Raw genomic sequence first — 26,601 nt, forward strand, 5'->3', positions numbered from 1 at the left:
CATGCAGTGAAAGATGCGTTAGTTTATTTTGGGTGAGAGGTTTTCAAATGTAGGAAGAGGCTCCAGTCGTCGGCTGTCACATCTTAACGCTAAATGTTGTTAAGTTCTGTAAATGTCTAAGATTTGTGAGCGTTAGTTAATAAGAAAAGAGTAAAGTGAGATATAAACTCACAACAGTAACAACGTGGCTACATTGTGTTATAACGTCAATTAACAAAGTAAATAATATGACTCCCATATTATTTTTCTGAATATTTTTGGTAATATCTCCTAATCTGTTTAGTAATTATAGTATTAAAAATAAAAACGTTTGTGGGACAGATTCATCTTAATATTATGATAATTATCCATTTTCTATCACTTTAGCCAGCGATTGTTTTATCCATCCACATCCATATTGAGTGTCACCTAAAGAAAATCTTAAATCTTAATGTAAATACATTTTGTTTAATGAATGTAATTAATAATAAAAAGTGGCGTCTTTTCACGTGTTGGAAAAAGCTATACATACCAACCTCTCTACCAATTTAAATTTAAACAATTGATTTAATTATTCTTATTATTTAATTTTATAACAAACTACACTCACATATGTATTTACATATTAATCACTCCTGGTGTCTGAAAACAAAGATTTTTAAAGTGGTTAAATATTGGACCTTCTTCCATGGTTTAATTGATATTTGCTCACAATTATTTCTCTTAAATGATAAAAACCTTTGAATATGTACAGTACGTGTTGCCGTACATTACTTTTTAATTTTACAGAACATTATTAGAGAGGTTAAAATAACATATTGTCTCTCTAATCCCAGAGAAGATGTGATGTGAAGTGCTATCCTTCCACGCACAGACCGCACGGACCCAACATGCTTTCTGTTCCCTTGAAAATTAGAACTCACGGTGTGTTTTGTTACCAATTTGTTTGACGTCACCGTTTGTCCTGCATCTTTTGTTAACCTTACTTTATAAAATAAATAACCTTGTTTTCCAAAAACAAACACCTGGTTATTTTATGTCGCTTCCATCCTCCTTCACACACTTGGTTGTAGCTTGGTTGCTATTGCTATCTGACACAAAGAAGTGGTATTGTCCCATGGGGGGGATTGGGTGCCTTGCTCAGGGGGCAACCCAGGTCTTGGCCCTTCCTGGGATTCCAGCCAGGGACCCTCCGGGTTATTACATTACATTACATTACATGTCATTTAGCAGACGCTTTTATCCAAAGCGACTTACAATGGAATTAAGTACAATCAGCAAGGGGTGGGATCGAACCACTGAGCCACTCCAGGGTAAGGTCTTAACCACTGAGCCCAATTCCACTCCTCTTAGCCATGAGCTGCCATTCAAGATGTTCACAACAGGGGCTGCTATTGAAAAGTGCTGCGTCATGACTGAGCCGCTCTTAGGATCCAACTGCATCACAGACAAATATTGGTTTTGTGTCAAAAAGCTACTTGAAGGTTGGATGTGATAATCTTCCTGTTAATGGCCCAGCAAAGGCCTTCCTCCTTATTATTCCGGCCCTGGCCCTGGCCCCGGCCTCCTCCTCCTCCTCCTCCTCTTCCTCCTCTTCCTTCTTCTGAGGGTGTCTCCACAAGGTTAATTAGTGGAGTGTCCCCCGAGGTTCCCCATGAGATGTAGGCTCCGGATCGTGGAGGTGCCTTGGACATAAACAAGGTTAATGGAGCCTCAGATTCCCTCTTCCACCGAGTGTTGCTGATGTGATTCATCAGTCTTTAAGGGTGGAATGGCACGGTCGCCCTGGGAGTTTGAAGTAGGTACGTATGAGCTATTGAGATTCACATCTGCCTGCAGTCGTTGCATTATTTAAGTCATACTTCAGCCGGCAATGGGAAAAACAACCTACTTCTATTTCCTGCCGTATTACGTACCGAGAGGTTTAATCATCGCGTGTCGGCAAAGTAAAACATTTTCACTGCTAAAGAATGAACTCGGATATCGTTTCGCCGGCGAAAAACCATTTTCAGGGGACGACTGTCGTCCATCAGTGATCTTGCAGCGCAGCGACTTTTCTGATGTGGCCAATAATAATGTGCTATTGAGCGAATCCTGAGCGAGCGCATGGATCTGTCTTCATTTCCTGTGAAAGAATAAGAGAGAGAGGAAGTAACAACAAGGCTTACATTTAAAGAAATGTCACACAGAGAGAGCAGGAAGTGTCGTAGGTCACCGTGTCACAACACCCTTCAGTCCACTCCTGAGACACACCACACTTTAGCATTCACACTCCTCCTCCATCCCTGTGACCTCCATCAGGAGCGACATGATTTATCACACCAATATCCCCTTCAGCGCCGTCCTGATTGCTTTGATTTCTCTATTGACATTTCCTGTCATCCCACCTTACATGCGCTTTCTTCTCCTTGTTTCTTCCAGGACGGTGGAACATGCACGAGAGAGCGATGCTGGTGATCATGAAAACACACACTGAGATCATGTGTGATTACTGTTAGTGTTAAAAGGGGGAAAAAGTGCACTTTGATAACCTGAAGATTCAGCATTCAAGATTTGTTTACATGTACAAGGCACATGTCGGTGAAATTAAAACTGTGACACGCCCCTATTGTGCTAATAACAAGACACAAATGCAGATTTATTTCTTTTTTTATAAATTAAAATTAGAATTAAGGTGAATAAAATAAAAAGTGAAGTATAAATAAAACTGTACACACACTGCATATACAACTGTAAATAAACTGCATGTAAAACTAAATATAAAACTGTATATAAAACTACATATAAAACTGTATATAAAACTACATATAAAACTGCATATAAAACTATATATGAAACTGTAAATAAAACTGTAAATAAAACTATATATAAAACTGTAAATAAAACTATGTATAAAACTGTAAATAAATCTATATAAAACTGTATATAAAACTAAATATAAAACTATATATAAAACTGTAAATAAAACTGTAAATAAAACTATATATAAAACTAAATAAAACTATATATAAAACTATATATAAAACTGTAAATAAAACTATGTATAAAACTACATATAAAACTGTATATAAAACTGTAAATAAAACTATATATAAAACTGTATATAAAACTACATATAAAACTATATATAAAACTGTATATAAAACTGTAAATAAAACTGTAAATAAAACTATATATAAAACTGTATATAATACTATATATAAAACTGTATATAAAACTACATATAAAACTATATATAAAACTGTATATAAAACTAAAACTATATATAAAACTATATATAAATACTATATATAAAACTGTATATAATACTATATATAAAACTGTATATAAAACTGCTACATATAAAACTATATATAAAACTGTAAATAAACTATATATAAAACTGTATATAATACTATATATAAAACTGTATATAATACTATATATAATATAAAACTACATATAAAACTGTAAATAAAACTATATATAAAACTGTAAATAAAACTACATATAAAACTATATATAAAACTGTAAATAAAACTACATATAAAACTATATATAAAACTGTAAATAAAACTACATATAAAACTATATATAAAACTGTAAATAAAACTATATATAAAACTGTATATAATACTATATATAAAACTGTATATAAAACTACATATAAAACTATATATAAAACTGTAAATAAAACTATATATAAAACTGTAAATAAAACTATATATAAAACTGTATATAATACTATATATAAAACTGTATATAAAACTACATATAAAACTATATATAAAACTGTATATAAAACTGTAAATAAAACTATATATAAAACTGTATATAATACTATATATAAAACTGTATATAAAACTAGATATAAAACTATATATAAAACTGTAAATAAAACTATATATAAAACTGTATATAAAACTGTATATAAAACTACATATAAAACTATATATAAAACTGTAAATAAAACTATATATAAAACTGTATATAATACTATATATAAAACTGTATATAATACTATATATAAAACTGTATATAAAACTACATATAAAACTGTAAATAAAACTATATATAAAACTGTAAATAAAACTACATATAAAACTATATATAAAACTGTAAATAAAACTAAATATAAAACTATATATAAAACTGTAAATAAAACTACATATAAAACTATATATAAAACTTTATATAATACTATATATAAAACTGTATATAAAACTACATATAAAACTATATATAAAACTGTAAATAAAACTATATATAAAACTGTAAATAAAACTATATATAAAACTGTATATAATACTATATATAAAACTGTATATAAAACTACATATAAAACTATATATAAAACTGTAAATAAAACTATATATAAAACTGTAACTGTGGTTTTCCAGGAGTCGTATGTCACGGTGTGGAGGCTGACACATGTCTGCACATCTTCTTGTCCATGTGAAGATCTCACCTTCACAGAGAGGAGGAGGGATGATTAGAGACGCTCCTGCTGCCCCTGCTGCCCCTGCTGCCCCTGCTGCGTGTGCGGGGTCACGCGTACGGAGGGTGCAGATGTTGCTGGAGGACTGTGAGGAGAATGAAAGGCAGGAGAGGAGCAGCTAAAGGTTTTAAAGCATGACCCAGCGCCTCTGTGGAGACGAAGGTGGCACAGCATGCGGCGAGAGGCTTGTGAAGGATCTGGCTCCCCTCCCTCCCTCCCTCCCTCTCTCTCCCTCCCTCTCATATGCACATCTAAGCCGTTGTTCCGGAGCCTCTGCTGTCCTCGCGCGCTGTGTTTGAGGGTGTTTTTGTTTGCCTGTGTGTTTATCAGGTGCAGTGTTTGGTTTCTGTTCTTGGTGGTGAATATCAGGCTCTCCGGTGCAGTGAGCCACGCTGTGTGATACTGAAGCCTGAAATGAAAACCAGTATTTCATTGTCACCTCTCCATGCTGTTGAAGTTTGTCAGCATTAGTTTTGTGGGAATACTCGACTTCTTCCATCCAACTATCTGCAGTGCAGCAAAAACTTTAGATGCAAAAATTCTTTGTCGTTGTACGGAAACTCAAACTGTTCCAGGGTCCGTAAACAGGAGAACAAGTTTTGGGAAAAAAAGCTTTGTATCTAAAACGACTCGGCTCGACTCTACTTGTTTTTTTGCTTTTCCATCAGTGAAAATATCTGGTACTAAAAACTGATAATAAAATGTGTCGCCAACACACTGCCGGCCGCCGATTGGTCAGCGCGTGTCGGCGCTGGAAGAGTTATGAGCGTGACGTCCGACACAAACAATCAAACAATACCAAACTGCAGATCAGTTAAAAAGACTTAAAAATCCCTAAAAATGTGCGTTAATCTCCAACATTGAGCAAAGGAAATGTCTGGGGGAAAATGTCGAGGCCGAATCACAGTTCAGTGTCAGACGGAGTCTGTGCTCCTGTCATGCAGGAAGTACTGAATGATTCTAATGATTCAGTTCCAAGCAGAACACGTGTTTAAAACAACGTCACGCTAGTTTCATGCAGCCGTGTTATGACGACCCCGTGTGCTTTAAGCAGGTTCTATGAAGTCATGGAAAACAATGTTTCGGAAAAGCCTTTTTATGAATTCATTGGTGGTAACAATGATGACACAGCCCTAACCCCGCGAGCTCAGTCAATGACTCATTTTCCATTTTTTGTGATTTTCTGTGACATTTGTTGAAACAATGCTGTATTTATGTTAAAACCTTTTTAAGAACATAAGTGATTGTGTGTGGATAAGGCCTCAGTCGTGGCCAAAGTGTTGCTAATGTTAATGGGTAATGGTCTTGTGCTAGAGCTCTGATTGCATGATGATTTGAAACTATGAAACAATAAATCTCATAATTTTGACTTTTTATATCATAATTTTGACTTTCATCTCATCATTTTGACATTTTATCTCATACTTTCGACTTTTTATCTCATAATTATGACTTTTTAATCTCATAATTATGATTTTGATCTCATAATTATGACTTTTTATCTCATAGTTATGACTTTTTATCTCATACTTTCGACTTTTTATCGCATAATTATGACTTTTTATCTCATAATTATGAATTTTATCTCATAATTTTGACTTTTGAATCTCATAGTTATGATTTTTATCTCATCATTTTGACTTTTTATCTCATAATTTTGACTTTTGAATCTCATAGTTATGATTTTTATCTCATCATTTTGACTTTTTATCTCATAATTTTGACTCTTATCTGATAATTTTCACATTTGATCTCATACTTTCAACTTTTTATCTCATAATTATGGCCTTTATCTCACAGTTATGGCTTTTATCTCACAATTATGACTTTTATCTCACAATTATGGCTTTTATCTCACAGTTATGGCTTTTATCTCACAATTATTTCTCACAATTATGGCTTTTATCTCACAGTTATGGCTTTATCTCACAATTATGACTTTTATCTCACAATTATGACTTTTGATAATTATGACTTTTATCTCACAGTTACTTTATCTCATAATTATGGCTTTTATCTCACAGTTATGGCTTTTATCTCATAATTATGGCTTTTATCTCACAGTTATGGCTTTTATCTCACAATTATGACTTTTATCTCATAATTATGGCTTTTATCTCACAATTATGACTTTTATCTCATAATTTTGAAATGGAACAAACCAAGAGTTCATAGAAATGTATTTGAAAGTAAAGAATCACTCTTAAACGTGAGCGACTGATTTGGCTGGAGCTTGCGTTGCCACCTCGGACATTCTCTCAATTTCTGCTGCACACAGCACAGGCAGAGTCAAGCAAGAGACCCACAATGCAGTGCGGCAATGCTCCACACCTCCACTCCATACATACATGCATACCGTGAGGAGCCCGGGGACCATCAGTACTGTAGGTCCATGTATCTGCTCGTGTGAACACATGATGAACAGATCAATCATCCCCATGAACACTTCTCTCATGTGAAATCATAACATCACATCTCTCCCGCTTTGATCCAAGCCAGTTATTTCCAAACAGGGAATTGTTGAATTGAAACCTGCGCTAACATCACACACATGCACACACACATGCACAGACCCACCACTTCACAAGCTGTGTTTGATGCGTCTGTCTGAGCGTGGAGACCCACCGTCTGTGTTGTTCCACGGCACATTAATGGAGGGCCTCCAGCTGAGCACGGCTGACAGACATCTGGAGGAGAGAGATATAGGCGAGATGTGGCAGCTCCTGTCGCTGTATTGATTCACTCTCCAGCACTGACATTCGCAGCAGACACAAGTCAGGGCTTTGGCAATCTTATGTTCTTGGGCTGTTATGGATTTGCGATGGAAAAGTGAAAGTTATTGCGGTGTGTGCTGAGGTGTGTGTCAGTCAGCGCTGGAGGGAGAAGTCTGCCCCGCTCGTCTCCTGCAGAGACAAGGGAAAAGGAAAAAAAAAAAAGTTTGCTGTGTCATCGGCTGCTTCCTGCTCCACTTTTGTTTATGGATGCTTGAAAACTTCATGGCTTCATTTCAGCCTGGACAAGCGAACACGGAGACCTGTGGAAGCTCTGATGCAGTTTCTTATCAGGAATGGACGTAGCCTTCAGCCACCAGACGTCCACACTCTTGCCTTTGCAGCAAGGAGACCCAGGTTCGTGACCCAAGGGCCTTTCTGCATGGAGTCTGCCTGTTCTCCCAGTGTGTGTGTGTGTGTGTGGGGACGGGGGTTCCTCTGGGTTCTCCAGGTAAATTGGACTCTCTAAATTGACTGTAGGTTCTTTGTCTATGTTTGTGTCCCTGTGATGGACTGGCGAACCACCCAGATTGTGACACAGGCCGAGCTATGTCAGCTGAGATTCGTACAGCACCCCCCCGCGACCTCGCTGCGTGTTAGAGAATGACAACCTTTATTCTTCTAGATATCTTCAGGAAACCATACCATGAATTCATCTACCATCTATCTCTTAACATCTATTAATACTGGCGCCAGTTGCTGACCTCTGATTTACGCTAAATTGTGAAGATTTGCACCTGGATCAAAACACAACATTACTAGATACACACCTGGAAAAAGCAGAGGTATTTGAGGTTGAGTTGGGTTAGGGTGAGGCTGGCTGGGGCTGAGAAGGTTGGAGAGCCCTCCTCCAGGATGGAGTCCTCTCATCAAGCCTCATTAAGGAAGCTGCTCTTAAGGACCTGCAGGAGGAACCAGTCTCTGCCAGATTTGCTATGTCTCTAGTATGGTAATCAAGTTACTCGGTTTCTAAGGTTGAAGATTCCTGGAAGAGTTCTGGAAGTGACGGCTAGTCCTGTGCTCCCGGTCTGAACCTGTTCCTGCGTTTGACATCCTGGAGTATCTGCAACAGTAAGATTTGACTTCCTGACATAGATACACGTTCTGTGGAGAACCATCAACCAACTCTTCTGGAAACAACATAGCTCTTCTTTCTCCCACACCTGGACAGTCCCTGCGATCCACTGACCGCTCACGTACCACCAACTCTTTTATCTAAAACTCTTGGTGTCTCGGTGTTGCTCTGCTTTCAGAGTCTTGGATAAACTTGGAATCTACGACCCGTGACAGAAGGATGAAGTCTCGAGCTCATGCATATGTATATCCGTGACAATGTGAACTCCAAAGGTTGCACACACGGAAAAAAAACCGATGACTAATTGTGTTTGCCTTCTGTCGTATATGTGCTGATGTGCTGAGCACAGGCTGTCAGTGACCGTCCCCTCCTCTGTCCGTCTCTCCTACTTTTCTTTCGCTTTGTCCGATCTCTGTCACTCCGGCGTCCTGGCAGCGTCTTTTCCTCGCCCCCAGTTTTAATTTCCCCCAATCGAGCCGCACGGTTCCCTTTGTGTTGACTCTGCAGTTAAGTGCATTCATTTCCTGTCTCACTTATTTCATTTTGTATTATGTGGGCTAAAAAAACCCCAAAACCTGTCTCGCTGATGCCACATAAATCTGTATGTAAACACACGGCAGATAACAGAGTCTGGGTGGAATCCCAGCGCCGTTACACACAGAGCTTCTTTCAGAACTTGGACACGTTGTTTTATGTGCGCTCATTCTTGCATGTCCTCACTGTGTCCTATACATTTATTCAGACGGGTCAGAGTTCGTCCATGTCTGGGTTTTCTTAAGAATCCGACACTCTAAGTGTCTGTTGAATAAAATAAAACGGTTCTGCATTCAGTTAGAGAACTGGTCATTAGCGTGTCCAGACTGTGTGTGTGTGTGTGTGTGTGTGTGTGAGACAGATATATGACAGGCACACAGACACAGAAGCAAATTCCATTTGAATGCCTGTGGGTTCTTCTCTCGGTCTCGCCTGTGATCGGCTTCGCCACGCTGTCCAGACAGTCGCGTTAATGAGCCGGGCAGAGAATCGCTGTAATTGTCTCATTGACTTTTGAAGGGGGGGTGTCCGCTGTCTGGAGGCCTGGCCGGGAAGACAAGCACACACACACACACACAGGCAGAGAACGAGTGGACGCCAGTGTGATGGACAGCTGGTGTTGTCCAATGGAGCTGATGTGACTCGGATTGTTTACTCCGCCATGTTGGCAGGAACCATGCCAGTTTCAGAGTTCACTGCACACTTGGAGCAAGACATTACAGAACTTCTAACCCTGAATAATAAAACTGGTCATGGAAACAGTGGGAGCAGACTGATTATTCCAGGGTATCTTGAACTCTTTCATCATTTTTCTTTATCATCCCACTCTGGAGACATTGTAATAAAAGCATTCAAAGTTAGTTAGCATTGGATGTTTTCCTTTAGATTCCCGTTGCTACAGAACCTACCTCGGCTATCCCGCTGGATCTTTCTTGATCTGATAAAATGCTCTCCCCTTCGCTTGTCCCTGATGCAGGGGCAAGAGGGGGTAGAGAGAGCCCCCTTAAATAAATGTCTTGTCCCCTCAAATCAGTTTTGTGAATATTGACTATAGTGTGTGAAGTGCTATTTTAGGTTAAACTTTATTTGAGAATTAGGCCATCCAGTTAAGATAAATGTTATATGTTGGTTGATAAAATCTGGATGAAGGATGTTTTATTTTATTTTATTCATTTATTTTATTTTTATTTTTCATTTTCCCCCCCTGAGGGATTGCCACCTTATTGTGGTCAGGTGCTTTGCGTGCCTCAGTGACCTTAAGAGCTACAGTATATCAGGTGGGACAGGTGCACAAGTGCAATCCACTTCTCCAGGTTGGGGTTGGACACATAGAGATTAATGAAGAAAGCATCGTTACTATAAGCAGAGAAAAAATTATGTGTACGCATGATGCCCCCTTCACATTTCTGACTGCCCCCTCATATATGCCTGCCTAGAACCGGCCCTGTTTGGTACCATCTTCACCTTTTATGAATATAACCACTGGAGATGAGTTGTCTGCAGAGATGAAACAATTACTTGATCGTCAAACGAAATTTGGTGAGTGTGTTTTTTAACATTTTTTGACATTTGAATGTTTATGGACCAAACAATTACTCGATTAACCGAGAAAATAATCGTTAGTTGCAGCTCTAGTTGACATTATTGGATGGATGGGTGGATGATGGGATTGTGTGATGTCAGCTACAGGAGGTCTATTGGTGCCTGGTGCAGGCGACGCCTGTGAACTTTTGCGTTGGCTGTCAAATTGCAAATCTTGGGGCTTCAGTGTACAACTGGAAGAGACATCAGATTTCATTTATATATGTTTTGGGTGATAAATAAAAACATGTCAGGAAGGGAACTAATTCTGTATTTGATTCTTTGATTCCAAAAGTTTTTGGAAGTTTTGAATTTTTTGCAGCCAGAAAACGACGTGGATTTTTGGATACAGTTCGCTTGATTTTACAAAGAATTCCTACAAGTGTGAGAGAGACACAGGAACGAGACTGAGCGCGACGGCAGACTGACACGGTGGTTCAGACTCCTGGCAGACTGAGGGTGTCAGCCCCGCAGGTTATTGGCCCGGCGTCACGCTGTGATTTAAGTGCGCGGGAGGGGGGGGGGAGTAGTGGGAATGAGACCTGACCGCACGGCCTGTTGGGAGCTGTGGTTCTCTGACAGCTTGTAGATTCAGCCGAGTGTAAACTGACGATAGATTATTGAGGTAAACCGCAAATGAGTTGCTCTGCCTCCACATTTGCTCACGTCCCTCTGGGGACTGGAGGGAGCAGAGGGAAAAACAAACTGGGACGTGTAACATAATTAACACAGTCACAACTGTGAGACGGAGCTTTATACAGTCAATTTGGTGGATTCAAAATGCTTTTTAATACTTTCACAGCTGCGATGTCTTTAGTCTTAAGTTCCCGATAAGATCTGCTATTAACATCTGTCCTTGTGTGTGCGGGTCCTCAGAGTTCTGCTCACCGTCTGAAACATGACATAAGTTTTATTATTCATTCCAAAAAGGAAACATGTCAATCAATGTTAATGTGACGTGGAATCACAGATTAGTGTGAAAAACTGCTGCAGATCAGCTGATGTCAGATGAGGAAGCAGGAAGTCTCTAAGGCAGGGCTCTCAAACTCAAATGACGTTTAGTCTGGTCAGTGGGGGGAAGATTCTGGAGTTATAAGTCGATTTTGGAATTATAAGTAGAATTTGGAATTATAAGTAGAATTTGGAATTATAAGTAGAATTTAGAATTAGAATTAGAATTTGGAATTCTAAGTAGATTTGTGAATTAGAAGCAGAATTTAGAATTCTAAGTTGAATTTGGAATTATAAATAGATTTTGGAATTATAAGAATTTGGAATTCTAAGTAGAATTTGGAATTATAAATAGAATTTAGAATTATCAGTAGATTTTTGTATTATAAATTGAATTTGGAATTATAAGTAGAATGTGGAATTTTAAGTAGATTATGGAATTATAAGTAGAATTTGGAATTATAAGTAATTTGAAATTATGGAATTATAAGTAGAATTTTGAATTATAAATAGATTATGGAATTATAAGTAGAATTTGGAATTATAAGTAGAATTTGGAATTATAAGTAGAATTTGGAATTATAAGAATTTAGAATTATAAGTAGAAATTAGAATTAGAATTAGAATTTGGAATTATAAGTAGATTTGTGAATTATAAGCAGAATTTAGAATTCTAAGTAGAATTTGGAATTATAAATAGATTTTGGAATTATAAGAATTTGGAATTATAAGTAGAATTAGGAATTATAAATAGAATTTAGAATTATCAGTAGATTTTGGTATTATAAATTGAATTTGGAATTATAAGTAGAATGTGGAATTTTAAGTTGATTATGGAATTATAAGTAGAATTTGGAATTATAAATAGATTATGGAATTATAAGTAGAATTTGGAATTATAAGTAGATTATGGAATTATAAGTAGAATTTGAAATTATAAGTAGATTATGGAATTATAAGTAGAATTTGGAATTATAACTAGATTATGGAATTATAAGTAGAATTTGGAATTATAAATAGATTATGGAATTATACGTAGAATGAGGAATTTCAAGTAGATTATGGAATTATAAGTAGAATTTGGAATTATAAATAGATTATGGAATTATAAATAGATTATGGAATTATAAGTAGAATTTGGAATTATAAATAGATTATGGAATTATAAGTAGAATTTGAAATTATAAGTAGATTATAGAATTATAAGTAGAATCTGGAATTATAAATAGATTATGGAACTATAAGTAGAATTTGGAATTATAGATAGATTATGGAACTATAAGTAGAATTTGGAATTATAAGTAGAATTTGGAATTATAAGTAGATTATGGAACTATAAGTAGAATTTGGAATTATAAATAGAATGTGGAATTATAAATAGATTATGGAATTATAAATTGAATGTGGAATTATAAATAGAATGTGGAATTATAAGTAGAATTTGGAATTAGAATTATGATAAACGCATGTTTTCAGGGATTTTTAAGTCTTTTTAACTGATCTACAGTTCTACTTTGCTTGCTTTGAGTCTTGTGTCGGACACTCTCTGACCAATAAGTGGTGGGCAGTCTGTTGTGGTCGTCACATTTTAGTATTGGAACCCTATGAGGAAGCTCGTCAGAGCAGAGCTGGAACTGTATCATGGAAATGAGTCCCATTAGTCTCTTGTATTGCCATGCAGTCTATTCCATTTATCAGTGCATTTAAATGCACACTAAATAATACAATTATCTCTCCACACATAATTCTGCTCGCTTGGCTTTTTTGACACTGATCCAAAAAAAACCTTACAATAAAATAAGTGCTTAACATATATATAAATATCAGACCTGTTAATAATTGAATAACATCTCATTTTTTTATGCTTAGTGTGTGATTTCGTTGGCTTTTTAATCTTTGTATTGATTTCTGTTTTAATTCAACACTCCTCTTCTTCCACTGGTGTCTTTTTCTTTGTATTATGGCGTTGATATGAATTCTGAAAGTGAGTATACATCCACAGACAAGAAAATGTCTATAATGTATATATAAAAAGCAGCAGCTGTTTGCAGAATAGTGACACGATGGTGATCACACCGCCGATAAAACCACACTTTTTGGTTCTGCGAGACAGGACAACATCCCAAATGAGAAAAGTTGAATTGCATTAATGAAGGCCATTGACATTCCCGACAGTCCTGTCGGAATATCAATTATCCCGAGAAGAGAAAATGTACCCTGGTGAAACAAAAACAAAAAAAAAAAACAACAAGAAAATATTGAAGTGAATCCTATTTATTCATTTTTGCTCCTTGGTGGGTGTTTGAGACTGAAGTGGAGTGTGGCGCTCTTCACTGACACACAGAGACAAGGGCGAGGATTTTATGCATTCAGCCGGATTTGTTGACGTTCTGAGGGAAATGATGCCACTGCAGCACTTTTTCACTTACGTTAAGAAGCCGACGAGAAGAGAATATCTCACTGTGTGGAACATGGATCACTGACTGTCAAAAAGACGAGAGTTTGGAGCAAAAATATCAAATAAACATGAGACAAATTCCCCTCCTAGTTGACATAAAAGTGTTTCGCATTTGCACATTTTAAGATTCCTCAAGGTTTCACACAGCGTTTTTGACTAAAGGGCTTAGAAATGATACACTGGTCACAAATAGTCACTATTTTTCATGCTAATCACCTTCCATTTTCTGATATCTGGGGAAATGTGCGTCTTTTTAAGTTTAATGAACAGCAATAATCATCGCACAAAGAGCTACATTTACTATATTTACTATATTTAATTTAATTTGCCAGATGGCGTATTAGACTGAACACACACACACACTACTACACTGTCACGGCGACATGACAACCTTCAATGACTCGTCACAGCTGCTCTCTGCACAGTGAAAAGCTTGTGTTAATGTAAGGGTTGAATGAGGCAGTGACACACTTTCACCAGTGAACCTGAGTTCACATGTGTTCTTTTTGTGACTATTATTTGAAATCCTTTGTTCAGATTTACTGTAGTGACAAAATGTCACACGCAGCAGTTGACCCCTGCGACCCCTGCGACCTCTGCAAGCTAAAAACGCAGATTTTCTCTGTGGACTTTGGTTTAGGAGAATAAGCAGTTCACAAACTGTTGTCTAACAACGAGGTAAAGACACTCTATCTTTACTCGTTACTACCAAATAAAATCAGAAGAAGAAGACTTGGCATTGTATTATGGTCTGTATTTATATAGAGCTTTTCTAGTCTTCATGAGCTGCTTTTGCGCAACAGTTTTGGGTTAAGTGTCTTTGCTCAAGGACACATTATAGACTAACAGGGCCAGGAATTGAACCCACAACCTTCCAGTTGAAAGGCAACTCACCCTACCACTGAGCCAGCATGGTGCACTTATTTTTTCTTAAATAATATTATATCAAAAGTGACTTCAGCTTCTACCAAAGTAATTTGCTGGTAACATACTTGTACTTTTACTCCCTTTAAGGTACTTTATACAAGTAAGTTGCAATGTATTGAATGTTGTGCTGCTGTCTCCCTGCGATGACGGTGCGTCAGCCCCTTACACAACCACACTTCAACAAACCCACAAAATGATCCCTTTTTATTGAATGTCAAGGACAGTATTATGTTGGAAAACAAAATGTCAAAATATCTCTGTAATTAAACCAAACAATTGGTGCTGCTCAACAGAAAAATACCACATTGACCTTCATCAGCTAGAGAAATGTCAATTTATTTATCTTTTATGTGTCTTTAAACAGCGGTCGAGGTTTGCACGTTTGTATGAACTGAAGATTATTATTTATAGAACATAGTGGAGACGTTTTTAAAGAGTTCCCATTTCACATGATCACAGACAGTAAATCTATAAATGCATCCTGTATTTTTACACAAAACGCCGGCTTCTCTTCTGCTCTGACACTGACGGTTGCTGAGTGAGTGAGTGAGTGAGTGAGTGAGTGAGTGAGTGTCTTCATCGCCGTCCGTTTTTTCATGATTGCTCTGCCCTCTCTGCCCTTTGAAGATGCGGCGTGTAATGAGGGCTCTGGAGGACTGTGTGTGAGTGGGTTATTCAGCCATTCAGACAAGATCAGCTCACACGTCCCACGCTCACCGACTGGACTCCCTACCAACGTCTCTGGGCTGGACTCAGCGGCCCCTTTGTCCCCGCTCACAAGGTCACACGCGCTGGATGAAGCCTTGCAGTCGCTCAGAAACCTTTGAAATCCATGTTGAGGCTTTCAGGCTTTTATCCGCTTGTGTAAATGACGCTGGTTAAAATGAACACTTTTCAGGACGTAAATGCAGTCGACTGACTAATGAAGAGACGGAGTGTAAATGTAGAACTCACCCTGAAGGTCACAGGTCACCTGATTGGTCCTGAAATAGACGATGAAGAAGAATAAGGATCAGGTCATTTTGGCCACTGGTCATGGTTGCCACAGTAACCGGAACACAAAAGGGGAAAAATGGGTTTTTATAATTCCTATATATAATCAGATCAGATCGCAGTGTGGAATTGTGAAAATTAACTTCATTTTAGGGTTGAATACAAATGCTAAAAATGGGTTAAAAAATGTATAAAAAAAGAAGAAATAAACTTAATTTTTCTTAATGTTTTTTTAGTTTGAATACAAAGACTGAATATATATATAAAATATATATATATATATATATATACATATATGAATATATATTTTCCATGTGAACTGTTCAAGTTTAATACATAGACTGTGTATGAAATGAGTAAAAAAATAAACTTTATTCTGAAGTTGAGTACAAAACCATACCTGTGTATAAAAGCCTAAATAATACATAGACTGTGTATTAAAAGGGTTTTTTAAGAGTTCAAGAAACTTGTTTTTGTATAAAAAGGTCAAATATTATTTTTGGGGTATGCAAAGGCTAAATATACAGGTTTAATACATAGACTGTGTATGAAAAGAGTAAAAAAATAAACTTTATTCTGAAGTTGAGTACAAAACCAAACCTGTGTATAAAATCTTAAATAATACATAGACTGTGAAAAAAAGAAACTTTCAGTATAAAACCTGTGCATAAAAGCTTGAATAATAATGCCAATTTGGAGTTTAATACATAGACTGTGTATAAAAAAGCAGAATTTTAACTTAATTTGTGTGGATTTCATATACTGAATATAAAAACATGGAATATCAAACGTCTTTTCGGGTTTTTGTCTTAGATAAAGGTTTGAAAATGAATTTCTGGACTTGAAAACATGCACTGGCTGAATATGAACTCGCTCATTGGACTTGGTGCGTGTGACGCATGCGTGACGACACCTGAAGCACCGCCCACTTCCCGCCCGTTGACCTATGAATGGCTCGCGACGTCACCACCCCCGCTCACTCTGGAGTTCCGTGTCAACATGGCGGCATCCATGGCTTCTCAGGCTGCGGCTAAAGGACTGAGGTCCGCTGCCTCAAAGCACCGGCTCCTGGACAAGATCAAGGTACCGCCACACGCCACGTCACCCGCGCTGCTTTCCCGCTCGCGTGTCGCGTCGGTGCTGCGCTCGAGCGTCGGTTGTCATGGACTCCGTGAGGTGTTTCAGTGTCGCTCAGGTGCTAGCAGGTTAGCATAGATCAAAGTTGAAGAGTGGGGGGGAAAGTTCTCTGTTGCACCGCCATTCATTCGTGATGGACACACTTCCTGTGTGTAACTGTTCATTTATGACCATAGGAAGGAATATAAGTGATGTTTGTTTAATGTTACACGCACTTAAAATGAACGTTTCTGCACAGTTTCACTAAACGTTTGAATTTCATATAAATAGAGATAGAGATCACAGTGTAAAAGGTCAACTCCTGCACTTTGACCCCGGTCTGTTTGTGAGCTGTGAACACTAGCATTCAGTTTGCCTTGTCTGTTTCCACGTTAACAAACAAGTACAATTACATCATAATCCAAGTATTACAAAAACAAAATAAACTCAATGATCACAGGCAAAGTTTTTCCATCTTTAAACCCTGTGGTTGTTTGTTGGGAAAGCCATATGTGCATTTACACATCAGTAATATTATATATTTATATTTTTGTAATCCATAATCTGTCCATTATTTTCTCTTTTAATCAAGTTTGGTCCATTAAATGTCAGAAAATGTTGAAAAATGTCGATTAGTGTTTCTCAAACCTGGAAGTGGTGATGACCTCAAATGTCTTGTTTTGTGGACAAGTCAGAAGTAATTCCATTGATTTAATGATTTAATGAACCAGAAAATATTCTCATTTAAGGAGCTGAAAAATCAGAAATCTTGTTTTATTTCTTTTAAAAACATCAAAATGAATCTAGTAATCGATGAATTGAGTAAATGTAAATCTTTGAAACATGTTTTAATGACTTATCGTAATACTTTATCGTAAATAAATTGTAGTAGAGTAATATGGTATGGGTTTTTCTATGACGCTTTGGGGTTTGATTTTTTTCAGGTTAAATCTTGTAGGTTTTGCCAACAAATTTGTGTTTTTGTAATTTAATGTTCAAACCGGTCTACAGGTCTACAGCATCAATGTCTTGACTGACAGGGACCAGATAAATACTGTGTTACACTGTTTTAACCACACAGTTAGACTTTAGCAGTCACATGCCCTGATAGCTATTTGGTACTGATTGAGACTCTTATCAGTGTTGTGCCTGAAGACGTCACTATTTCAGAGCAACTAATATATTTGTTTCATACTGAGGGAAGAATATTTAGAAACGTATATCAGTGAATGTGTAAGTTTACAAAATCATCTCAATTTCTAACCCCTGGAGTTGTTTTATTTTAATTGCTTTTTTGGTTTCACCTCATCTTTATTTGGAGCAAAATTTCTTGCACCACTTGAGGTCTTTTCATGTGCAAATAACAGGACTTCTTGCTTCTCCTTTTTTTTTTTTCCAATACATTTCCTGAACCGACCCAGCTGTGTGGGCCAGTTCTGCTTACAGCTGTATATCGCATTGGCAGCTGTTATACAGTATACTGCAGGCACTGGATACTTAGTCCGGTTTGCAGTGTTAGAGTTTGTGTTTGTATTGAGCGCCCGACTGTATTGAGCGCCTCGTCTGCTGACCCTCTCCATAGTGTTTACCATGATTCTAGTGTGGGTGGCCAAAACAAAGTTGATTTCACTGTTTTCTATTGTAGAAACAAGTCTGAGCAAACAGTAATTTGAAAAATACAGATTGTTTTTTTTTTGTTGACACCTCCGGCCTGGTTCACACTGGAAGCATGAGAGACGCTTGTGTATGGAAATGTCTGGCCTTGTTTTTTTCGGCGCTGAATTGATCAGGTTAGAGCAGCATAAGTAATGTAAAGCCAAACAAACGTGTCGTAAATGTGGTTGATTCATCTATTATTAAATTAATCTGAGTGTTTTTTTTTTTTTACGTTAAACACAGGTTCTCTGATTTTTCAGATTCTTAAAGCCCACATAGACCGGAAGCTCCAATTAACGCTGCATTTGTGTGTGTATCTGCGTCATTACCTCGTTTATGAAACCCTAAAGTTTCAGAACAAACAGTTCAGCCACTGCTGAGAAAATAGTGTTGTATTGTTTTCCTGGGCTCTGCGAAGTGGATCGGCACTTCCTTAATTTGATGTCGTCATCAGTAAACCTCACCACTCCTCTCGCCACCGTAGCGCCTCCTGGTGCGGGCACTAGTCTGGGCACATCCGGTTGCGTACATTCAACCGCAGAAGAAGAAGAAGAACTACTCTTGTTGTAGCTGCTGAGATGCAGAGCATCCACCGTGCCAGAGGGGGAGCTGGGTATCTGAGAGCTGGCCTATCTATTACGTCCCTTCCAGGTCCCTGGCCAATCACAGGACAGTGGGAAAGCTCTCTTTGGCTGGCCAATCACAACACAGTCCACGTTCTAGGGGTGTGGTTTTGGTCTGAAACAGCGCGGCTGACGAGAGTGTCAGTGAGGAGATATTTTGATCCGCTCGTTTGCAGCGATTAGGAGGTTTTTTAATCATGAAAACAAGTTAATATATGTAAGTAGACCTCTATAACTAACATATATGTGACCATGAAAACAAGTTAATATATGTAAGTAGACCTCCATAACTAACATATATGTGACCATGAAAACAAGTTAATATATGTAAGTAGACCTCCATAACTAACATATATGTGACCGTGAAAACAAGTTAATATATGTAAGTAGACCTCCATAACTAACATATATATGTGACCATGAAAACAAGTTAATATATGTAAGTAGACCTCATAACTAACATATATATGTGACCATGAAAACAAGTTAATATATGTAAGTAGACCTCCATAACTAACATATATGTGATCATGAAAACAAGTTAATATATGTAAGTAGACCTCCATAACTAACATATATGTGACCATGAAAACAAGTTAATATATGTAAGTAGACCTCCATAACTAACATATGTAAGTAGACCTCCATAACTCACATATATGTGACCATGAAAACAAGTTAATATATGTAAGTAGACCTCCATAACAAACATATATGTGTGATACAAGCATTCTATGTCACCTTTAAATGTGAATATTTTCTGGTTCGTTTGCTCCATATCATAAAGAAATCATTAACATTTAATCATTTTTGGTTTGTGGACAAAACAAGACATTCTGAAAACTTCATCTTTTTTTGAGGTTTGGGAAACACTGATCACCATTTTGAAACTTTCTTGCATTTTATGGACCAAACACCTAATGAAGTAATCGAGAAAATAACAGAAAAATTAATGGATTATGAAAATAATTGTTAATTGCAGCACTAATCTGATGTGGCCTTGGTTTTATACCCAAGTCTGTGCGATAGAAGTTGCACTCTTTCTGTTTCCTTCACTTTCCTGCGATGATGTAAAGAGCAACAAAATAAATAGATAATATTACGATTTTTCTTTTGCCCAATGATGTCTACATATTATCACTCAGCCTCATGTTGCCTGTGCAGTTCAGTGGCAGAACTAGTAACAGGACACCGGAGATCTGGAGGTTTATTTTGAATGTGACCTTTAACTAATTTATTTATGCACCAAAGACATATTTTACTAGGGTTTGGCATTTAGCCATTCTTTTTAATTTACAACCCTGACTGAATGTAAAGCAGACTCTTCTGTAGGTCAGTCCTCGCACATCTAAAGAAATGTCTTGTGTGGAATGATGGAATGATTCATTGTCCTTGTTAACACTATAACACAGGGAAAACAGGGTGACCAAAAAGTTTTCTGACAGGCGTCTTTAAGGATTTGGGGATACCTATCAGCAGGCAGATTGGCTTTGAAATGTATTATTGGATATTGGCAAACACACCAAGATTCGCTGATATGACTAATGTGAGTGAGCTACTGTCTCCTTGACTTCTATTTTTTTTTTTTTGTTTATTTTGCATATTGAAAAATGTTTTTCTTCATCTGCAGCAACATTACAGTATGAAGAAATATCTCATTTACAGTTGGGCGGAGTGGAAAAACTTACGTACAGTATATTAGTATTGGCGTCAGTTATCGGCCCAAGCACTCCCGATCTATCGGTATATCGGATCTCGGCAAAAAGTCCAATATCATGCATCCCCATTGATCAATGATTGCATTTGTGAAAACAAATCTTTCTGTTTCAGTGACCACATCATTTGTCCTCTATTATCACTTGGTGGCAGCAGCAGCAGCAACGTGGACTTTCACAACAGTCCAACATGAACTTCATGGACTTTAGTCTAATGTAGACTTCGTGGATTTCATGGACTTTAATCCAACATAGACTTCATGGACTTAAGTCCAACATGAACTTCATGGACTTTAGTCTAATGTAGACTTCATGGATTTCATGGATTGTAGTCCAACATAGACTTCATGGACTTTAGTCCAACGTGGACTTCATGGACTTTAGTCCAACGTGGACTTCATGGACTTTTGGTCAGCGTGGACTTCATGGACTTTTGGTCAACATTGACTTCATGGACTTCATGGACTTTAGTCCAGCATTGACTTCATGGACTTCATGGTCTTTGGTCAACAGTGACTTCATGGACTTCATGGTCTTCAACATTGACTTCATGGACTTTAGTCCAACGTGGACTTCATGGACTTTAGTCCAACATTGACTTCATGGACTTCATGGTCTTTAGTCCAACATGGACTTCATGGACTTTAGTCCAATGTGGACTGCAGAAGTTAAGAGATCTTGAAGCTGCTCCTCTAAGCCAGTGGTTTAGACCTTTTTTACTTGAAGCCCCCCTTTGCTTGTGTCCAGGACAACCCCCCACCCCAACACGAACCCCTGTCCAGGGCACGCACAAAAAAAAGAATAAAGTTAAAAGTTTATATGCCAAAACAAACAACAGTGGTATGTTTTTGATCCTATTCTCAGAGTGTATAAAAACTGAGTCTTTGGTACTTTTACCACTGTCATAGCTTGTGTGGGTGACGTTTGAGGTCTTAAGTAGACTTGTTGAACAAGCAGTGTTCATATATTATAATTTTTTAGATTTTATTAGGTTAAAACCAGGAAGTACAGGAAATATATATTTACTATTAAAAACATAACCAGCTCTGGCTTTGTGAAACCTAAATGAAATAGAACCGTAAGACATGTCATTGGTCTATTGCATACACGTGTTGATTGAGTTGTCAACCTCGGACTCTTGCTAACATAAAGACCAACTGTCAATCACGTCGTTCCTTTCAAAATGCCAAAGATCACGCCATTTTTTTACAGAGATGAAATCATCATGTCATCAGCAAGGCCCAAGGTAAACCGGCAAACAAAGTGGATACTCAAGATGTGTTATTCAAGATGATATAAAGGAAACTGAGGGAAGGTCATGGACAGAAACAGAGGTGGATAGCCAGGAAAACTTTCACAAAATCTGCTGATTTTCTCAGAGTTTCATCCCTGAGAGACCAAAAGACGTCAAACAAGGACCTCCTGTTTACAAAAAAAGGTTTAAAATGTGCAAACCAAGGGAAGTCACTCACACTTAATACTTGTAGTAATAGAACTGTGGCAGGTTCCTAAAATGTGAACCCTTGCAGAATCAGGTCTACAGCGATGACCGCTACCATAGAATCAAATCAGCTTTGACAGTGAGGGATTGAGTTTGAGATGATTTATAGACATGGACATGGCAATGTTAAGATGGTTAAGCTTCACAATGCTTTTAAAAGTGGAAATGAAATGTTTATTTCTCTCTCTCTCTCTCTCTCTCTCTCTCTCTCTCTCTCTCTCTCTCTCTCTCTCTCTCTCTCTCTCTCTCATATAAATCAAATCTTTCCGAATTCTTGTCTGCACAGCGAGATAATCCTCAGGCTGTTTTTCAGTGTCGCTGCACTGTGGTGAATGTGTAAACGTTTGCTAAGTTTTTTTTTTTTAATGAAATATTGTAAGGTGCTCCTGCTTAGTAATAAGCTAACAGTGTTGAAACCCAGCATGGTTTGATGGGAGATGCTGGGAAGAAAGGTAGCTCAATGAGACTCGGTCCTGAATATTTTACAGAGGAGGGTGGAGAGCCCTCTGCTTGCAGTGCCTTCTTTTGCTCAAACTTCAAACGGCGGGCGGTTTCCCCATCTGTCTCAGCACGAACACATTTACATTTCCTCCCCGCGAGGGATACTGGAGGACAAAGTTAGCTCTAACTGGATTTGAATATCACTTCAACAAGGTTAATAGCCATTTCTGTAGCTGGTGAGGTACTTAGGCTTTTTCAATAATTTAGAAGGGCTGCAGTCATTAGGAAACATTGGCAGCCCCTGAAATGGGGGAATGCAATAAGTGATTACGCTCCTGTCAGCTTGACTTGTGCTGTTGGTCCAATGAAGATTTTGAAGGAAATGTGAGAGCAGGGCAGATAACTGTCCAAGGGAACAATCTCAGTGGTTGTTGGAAGCTGTAATTCATTACAATACTCAGTATCTGTATCAGTCCGATACTGGGTTTTCACTCACGAGTTGATTTAGTAATCGATTGATAATCAACTAATAGATTAATCATAAGTGGTAGGTCAAAATATCAATTAAGTGATATATATCGTTGTCCTTCCTTGTTTGATAATCAATATGCCAGGGCGAGTATCGAGATTTCAATTAACAAACAATGCCGCTCTAAAGTAAACCGTCTCTGCCACTGGACGTCACTACTTCATGTCTCCTCACGGCGGCGCTGCTCAAATGAATAAGGGGGGAAATGTGGGTGAAGGTTATCTGGCCGAAGAAGAGGGCGTTTACAGCTGGATAATGGAAGAGAAAGCTACGCTAAGAGATGCTCCATCCACGTTCAATACATAGACTTTATGACTTTTGTTCTCTGTGATGTGAATAAATAGGGAAATTCTGCACTTGTTTTCTTCGGTTGGACAGATATCGTGATGTATCGCTGTATGATTGTCTTGCAATATATTGATTTTCACAGAATGGTTGTACTGTGATATTATTGGTATCGTGGACCGTGTATCGCATATCGTACTGTGAGGTACAATTCTCTGAATGGTTTTGGAAATCTTTTACTTGTAACATCAATTGCACAACTACGGTGACATCATGAAAACACACAGCAAATGATTTGATGTAGCTCCCGGTAGATGCCTGTGGCAAAGTTCATAAATGGTCTAGTCCATGGAAATGAACTTCAACATAGTTGTGCATTCTTGAGTCTGCTGCCTTCTCCTATTCCCGTGTTATCTTCCCCTTCAGAGTCAACACCTTTTGAATATGACTCCGCACTCTCTCTCTTATTAACTATGCTAATTACTGAAATCCCTATCTGTAGAGACACAACAGTCAGGTTTTCCTTTCTTAAGCCTGTCTGCAGGAGATTAGACCTGCCCTGCCTGAAGACCTGCCAATGATGCAAATCTCACTGATCTAAATCCTGCAGCCATGCTCCGCTGCTCCCGCCTCTGTCTCGGCTCCACTGTCTCAGCTCCACTCTTCTATCCGCGGATCTCTGACAGACAGATGTCATTTCTCACTTCACGCAGCAATGACCGGAGTAAGACCTTCGCCTTTTAAAGGCAAAGACATAGCGAATGGTCGCAGTAATGAGAGCAAATAGTACAAGCTTTACGTTAATAGTTTCCTGTGGTTGACACGACTTCTGGTATCATTACGGATGAACAAAGAAACAACACCACGGTTCAAAACGCCATTGTTTGGCAGCTCAAACAGAAACAGGGTCGCGACATGAGCAGTGTTTTGCCAACAGAAGTTACACACTCAGTCCTCATCCACACGGAAACTGAGATTCATTGTATACACTATCTTATTTATCTTTTTTCTTAGATACTTTTTTTAAACGTCTTCATACACAAAACACTGCCACAGAAATACACGAAAAACAGAAGACATGTAGCACGCAAGCTAGTGGACTTGGGTCTGTGACATCATTTTCACCCCAAAGTTGTGTATTAGTTGTATAGATGAAATTACCTGGCTCTTACATCTGTTTTCATACAGAAGTTTACTTTTCCAAAAGTGCTTTTTAAGTTGAAAAGAATGGTTATTCCATAACATGTGTGCACCTTAAGTTAGTCTTGAAGAATGTATATGTTAACCTGTTTTTAACAGACATTACATGACTGAAAAGTTAGTTGTATTTCTATGTTATAATTTTATATTAAAGAAAAGATAGAAAACTAAATCTCTGTGTGTGCTGTAAAGTGGTTTGAAAAAAATGAAATTGGAATCAGTTTCGTTAGGTCAAACTCATGAATATCTGGAAATGGGTTCATCCCTAGTTAATGTCTTTCTACCTTTGGTTGCTGCAGACTCTGGGGGAAAAAAAAGCAAGTTTCTATTAAAAGCAGTTCAACATCTTAATTTCCCCATTAAATATTTCATGCAGCTTTTAACATTAACTTATCTTTATTACCTAAATACTTGAACTGAATACATTGGAATCTGACCAAATAAATGAATAAATATAAAGTAAATGTGAACATAATTACATTCCAGTGTAAAGTGTGCTAGGCTGCCAAATATTCATTAACCTTTTATGGCTCTTGGCCTGACAAAACTAGCACAGGAACAATATCCATTCATCACATTTCAAGCAGGCTTTGTGATATGTATAGTACACATCTTTTGTGATATATTGATATAGAATCTATGGTTAATTTTAGATACTGTGTGCATGTTGTGCAGTAGTTAATTGGCCTTACTCACATTCATATCCAGGGACAACAAACATATCTGATTTACAAATGAGTTTTCAGTTTTTCAGACTTTTTTCTCTAAACTTGGATTTTCTTAGTGAACATTTTTTTAATTGCTGAAATACCACGTGAGAAGTGGAGATGGAAATATTCTGCCATCAGCAGTTAAGCACATGATTGAATAAAGAAGAACGGACAAGATGGCTTCCTGAATTAGCCCATTAATGCTTCATGAGGCGTGCTATTGCTACATGGCACGGATTTAAGTGGAAATATGCCTGTGATTCACACTGGCCTGTTTATGCAGAAAATCCACATCGACACTGCTTCTTTGCCTCCTCCACTCCTTACAGTGTGTCACCTCCATCACAGCTCACTGTGCTTGTCTAATCGCGCGACCGCCTGTATTTATGAGTGGCTGCTAAGTAGCAAACTGCCACCTCGTTAGCAGGAAAGCACTCAACTACAATCAGCATGGCAATGACTTTGATAGGCGTTGTGAGTATTGCTCTCGTTGACTCAGCCTCTGCCGTTAGAAGTGGACACTAAAAAAGTCCAACCCTAACCCCCCCTTTTAAATTATTTTTTCTGGACGGTTAGCTAAATGGATTGGGAAGTTGGGAGTTCATAACCTGTATGGGAACAAATCAATGACATAGAATTGGTGAACTGGCAGTGTATTAATTTCTTAAACATTTGATAATGTCCCTTAAGGAGCATTCTGGTTAATTAACTCTGCAGTCATGCGTCATCACTAATTAGGCAGTGTCATTTTGAAGAGGTTGTGGTCTAGCCATGATAAAATAATGAGGATTTTAACCTCACCAGACATGTGGAGGGGATACAGCTTCATAACATGAGATATTCAGTGCCTCTGGGAGCTCCAGTCATCCCCTCACTGAAATTAGAAAAACTGTTTATTGGTAAGAATATAGACAAAACAATATATTGATGTATTGGTATTATTTTCCTCCCCAAATCTATTTTAAGAAAAAATCTTATTGTAAAATTAGGGATGAGCCTCATTATTGGTATTGGACTCATATGAGCCAACATCACCAGATCAGATATCAAATAGATAAAAATTTACAATTCCATGCTAT

The 26,601-nt window shown here is 37.7% G+C and overlaps 1 protein-coding gene across 1 annotated transcript in view; it reads left to right on the forward strand.

Moving 5' to 3' along the window:
• Positions 1–26,601, forward strand: part of suclg2 (succinate-CoA ligase GDP-forming subunit beta) — a 136,661-nt gene that overhangs the window by 5,738 nt on the left and 104,322 nt on the right. The window contains exon 2 of the mRNA XM_044023473.1: positions 16,666–16,829. Within this exon, the coding sequence (XP_043879408.1) occupies positions 16,666–16,829 (164 nt within the window). The remainder of the gene's footprint in view (positions 1–16,665; positions 16,830–26,601) is intronic.

This window comes from Solea senegalensis, linkage group LG4 (genome assembly GCF_019176455.1).
Source record: "Solea senegalensis isolate Sse05_10M linkage group LG4, IFAPA_SoseM_1, whole genome shotgun sequence".
In the NCBI taxonomy this organism is placed as follows: Eukaryota; Metazoa; Chordata; class Actinopteri; order Pleuronectiformes; family Soleidae; genus Solea; species Solea senegalensis.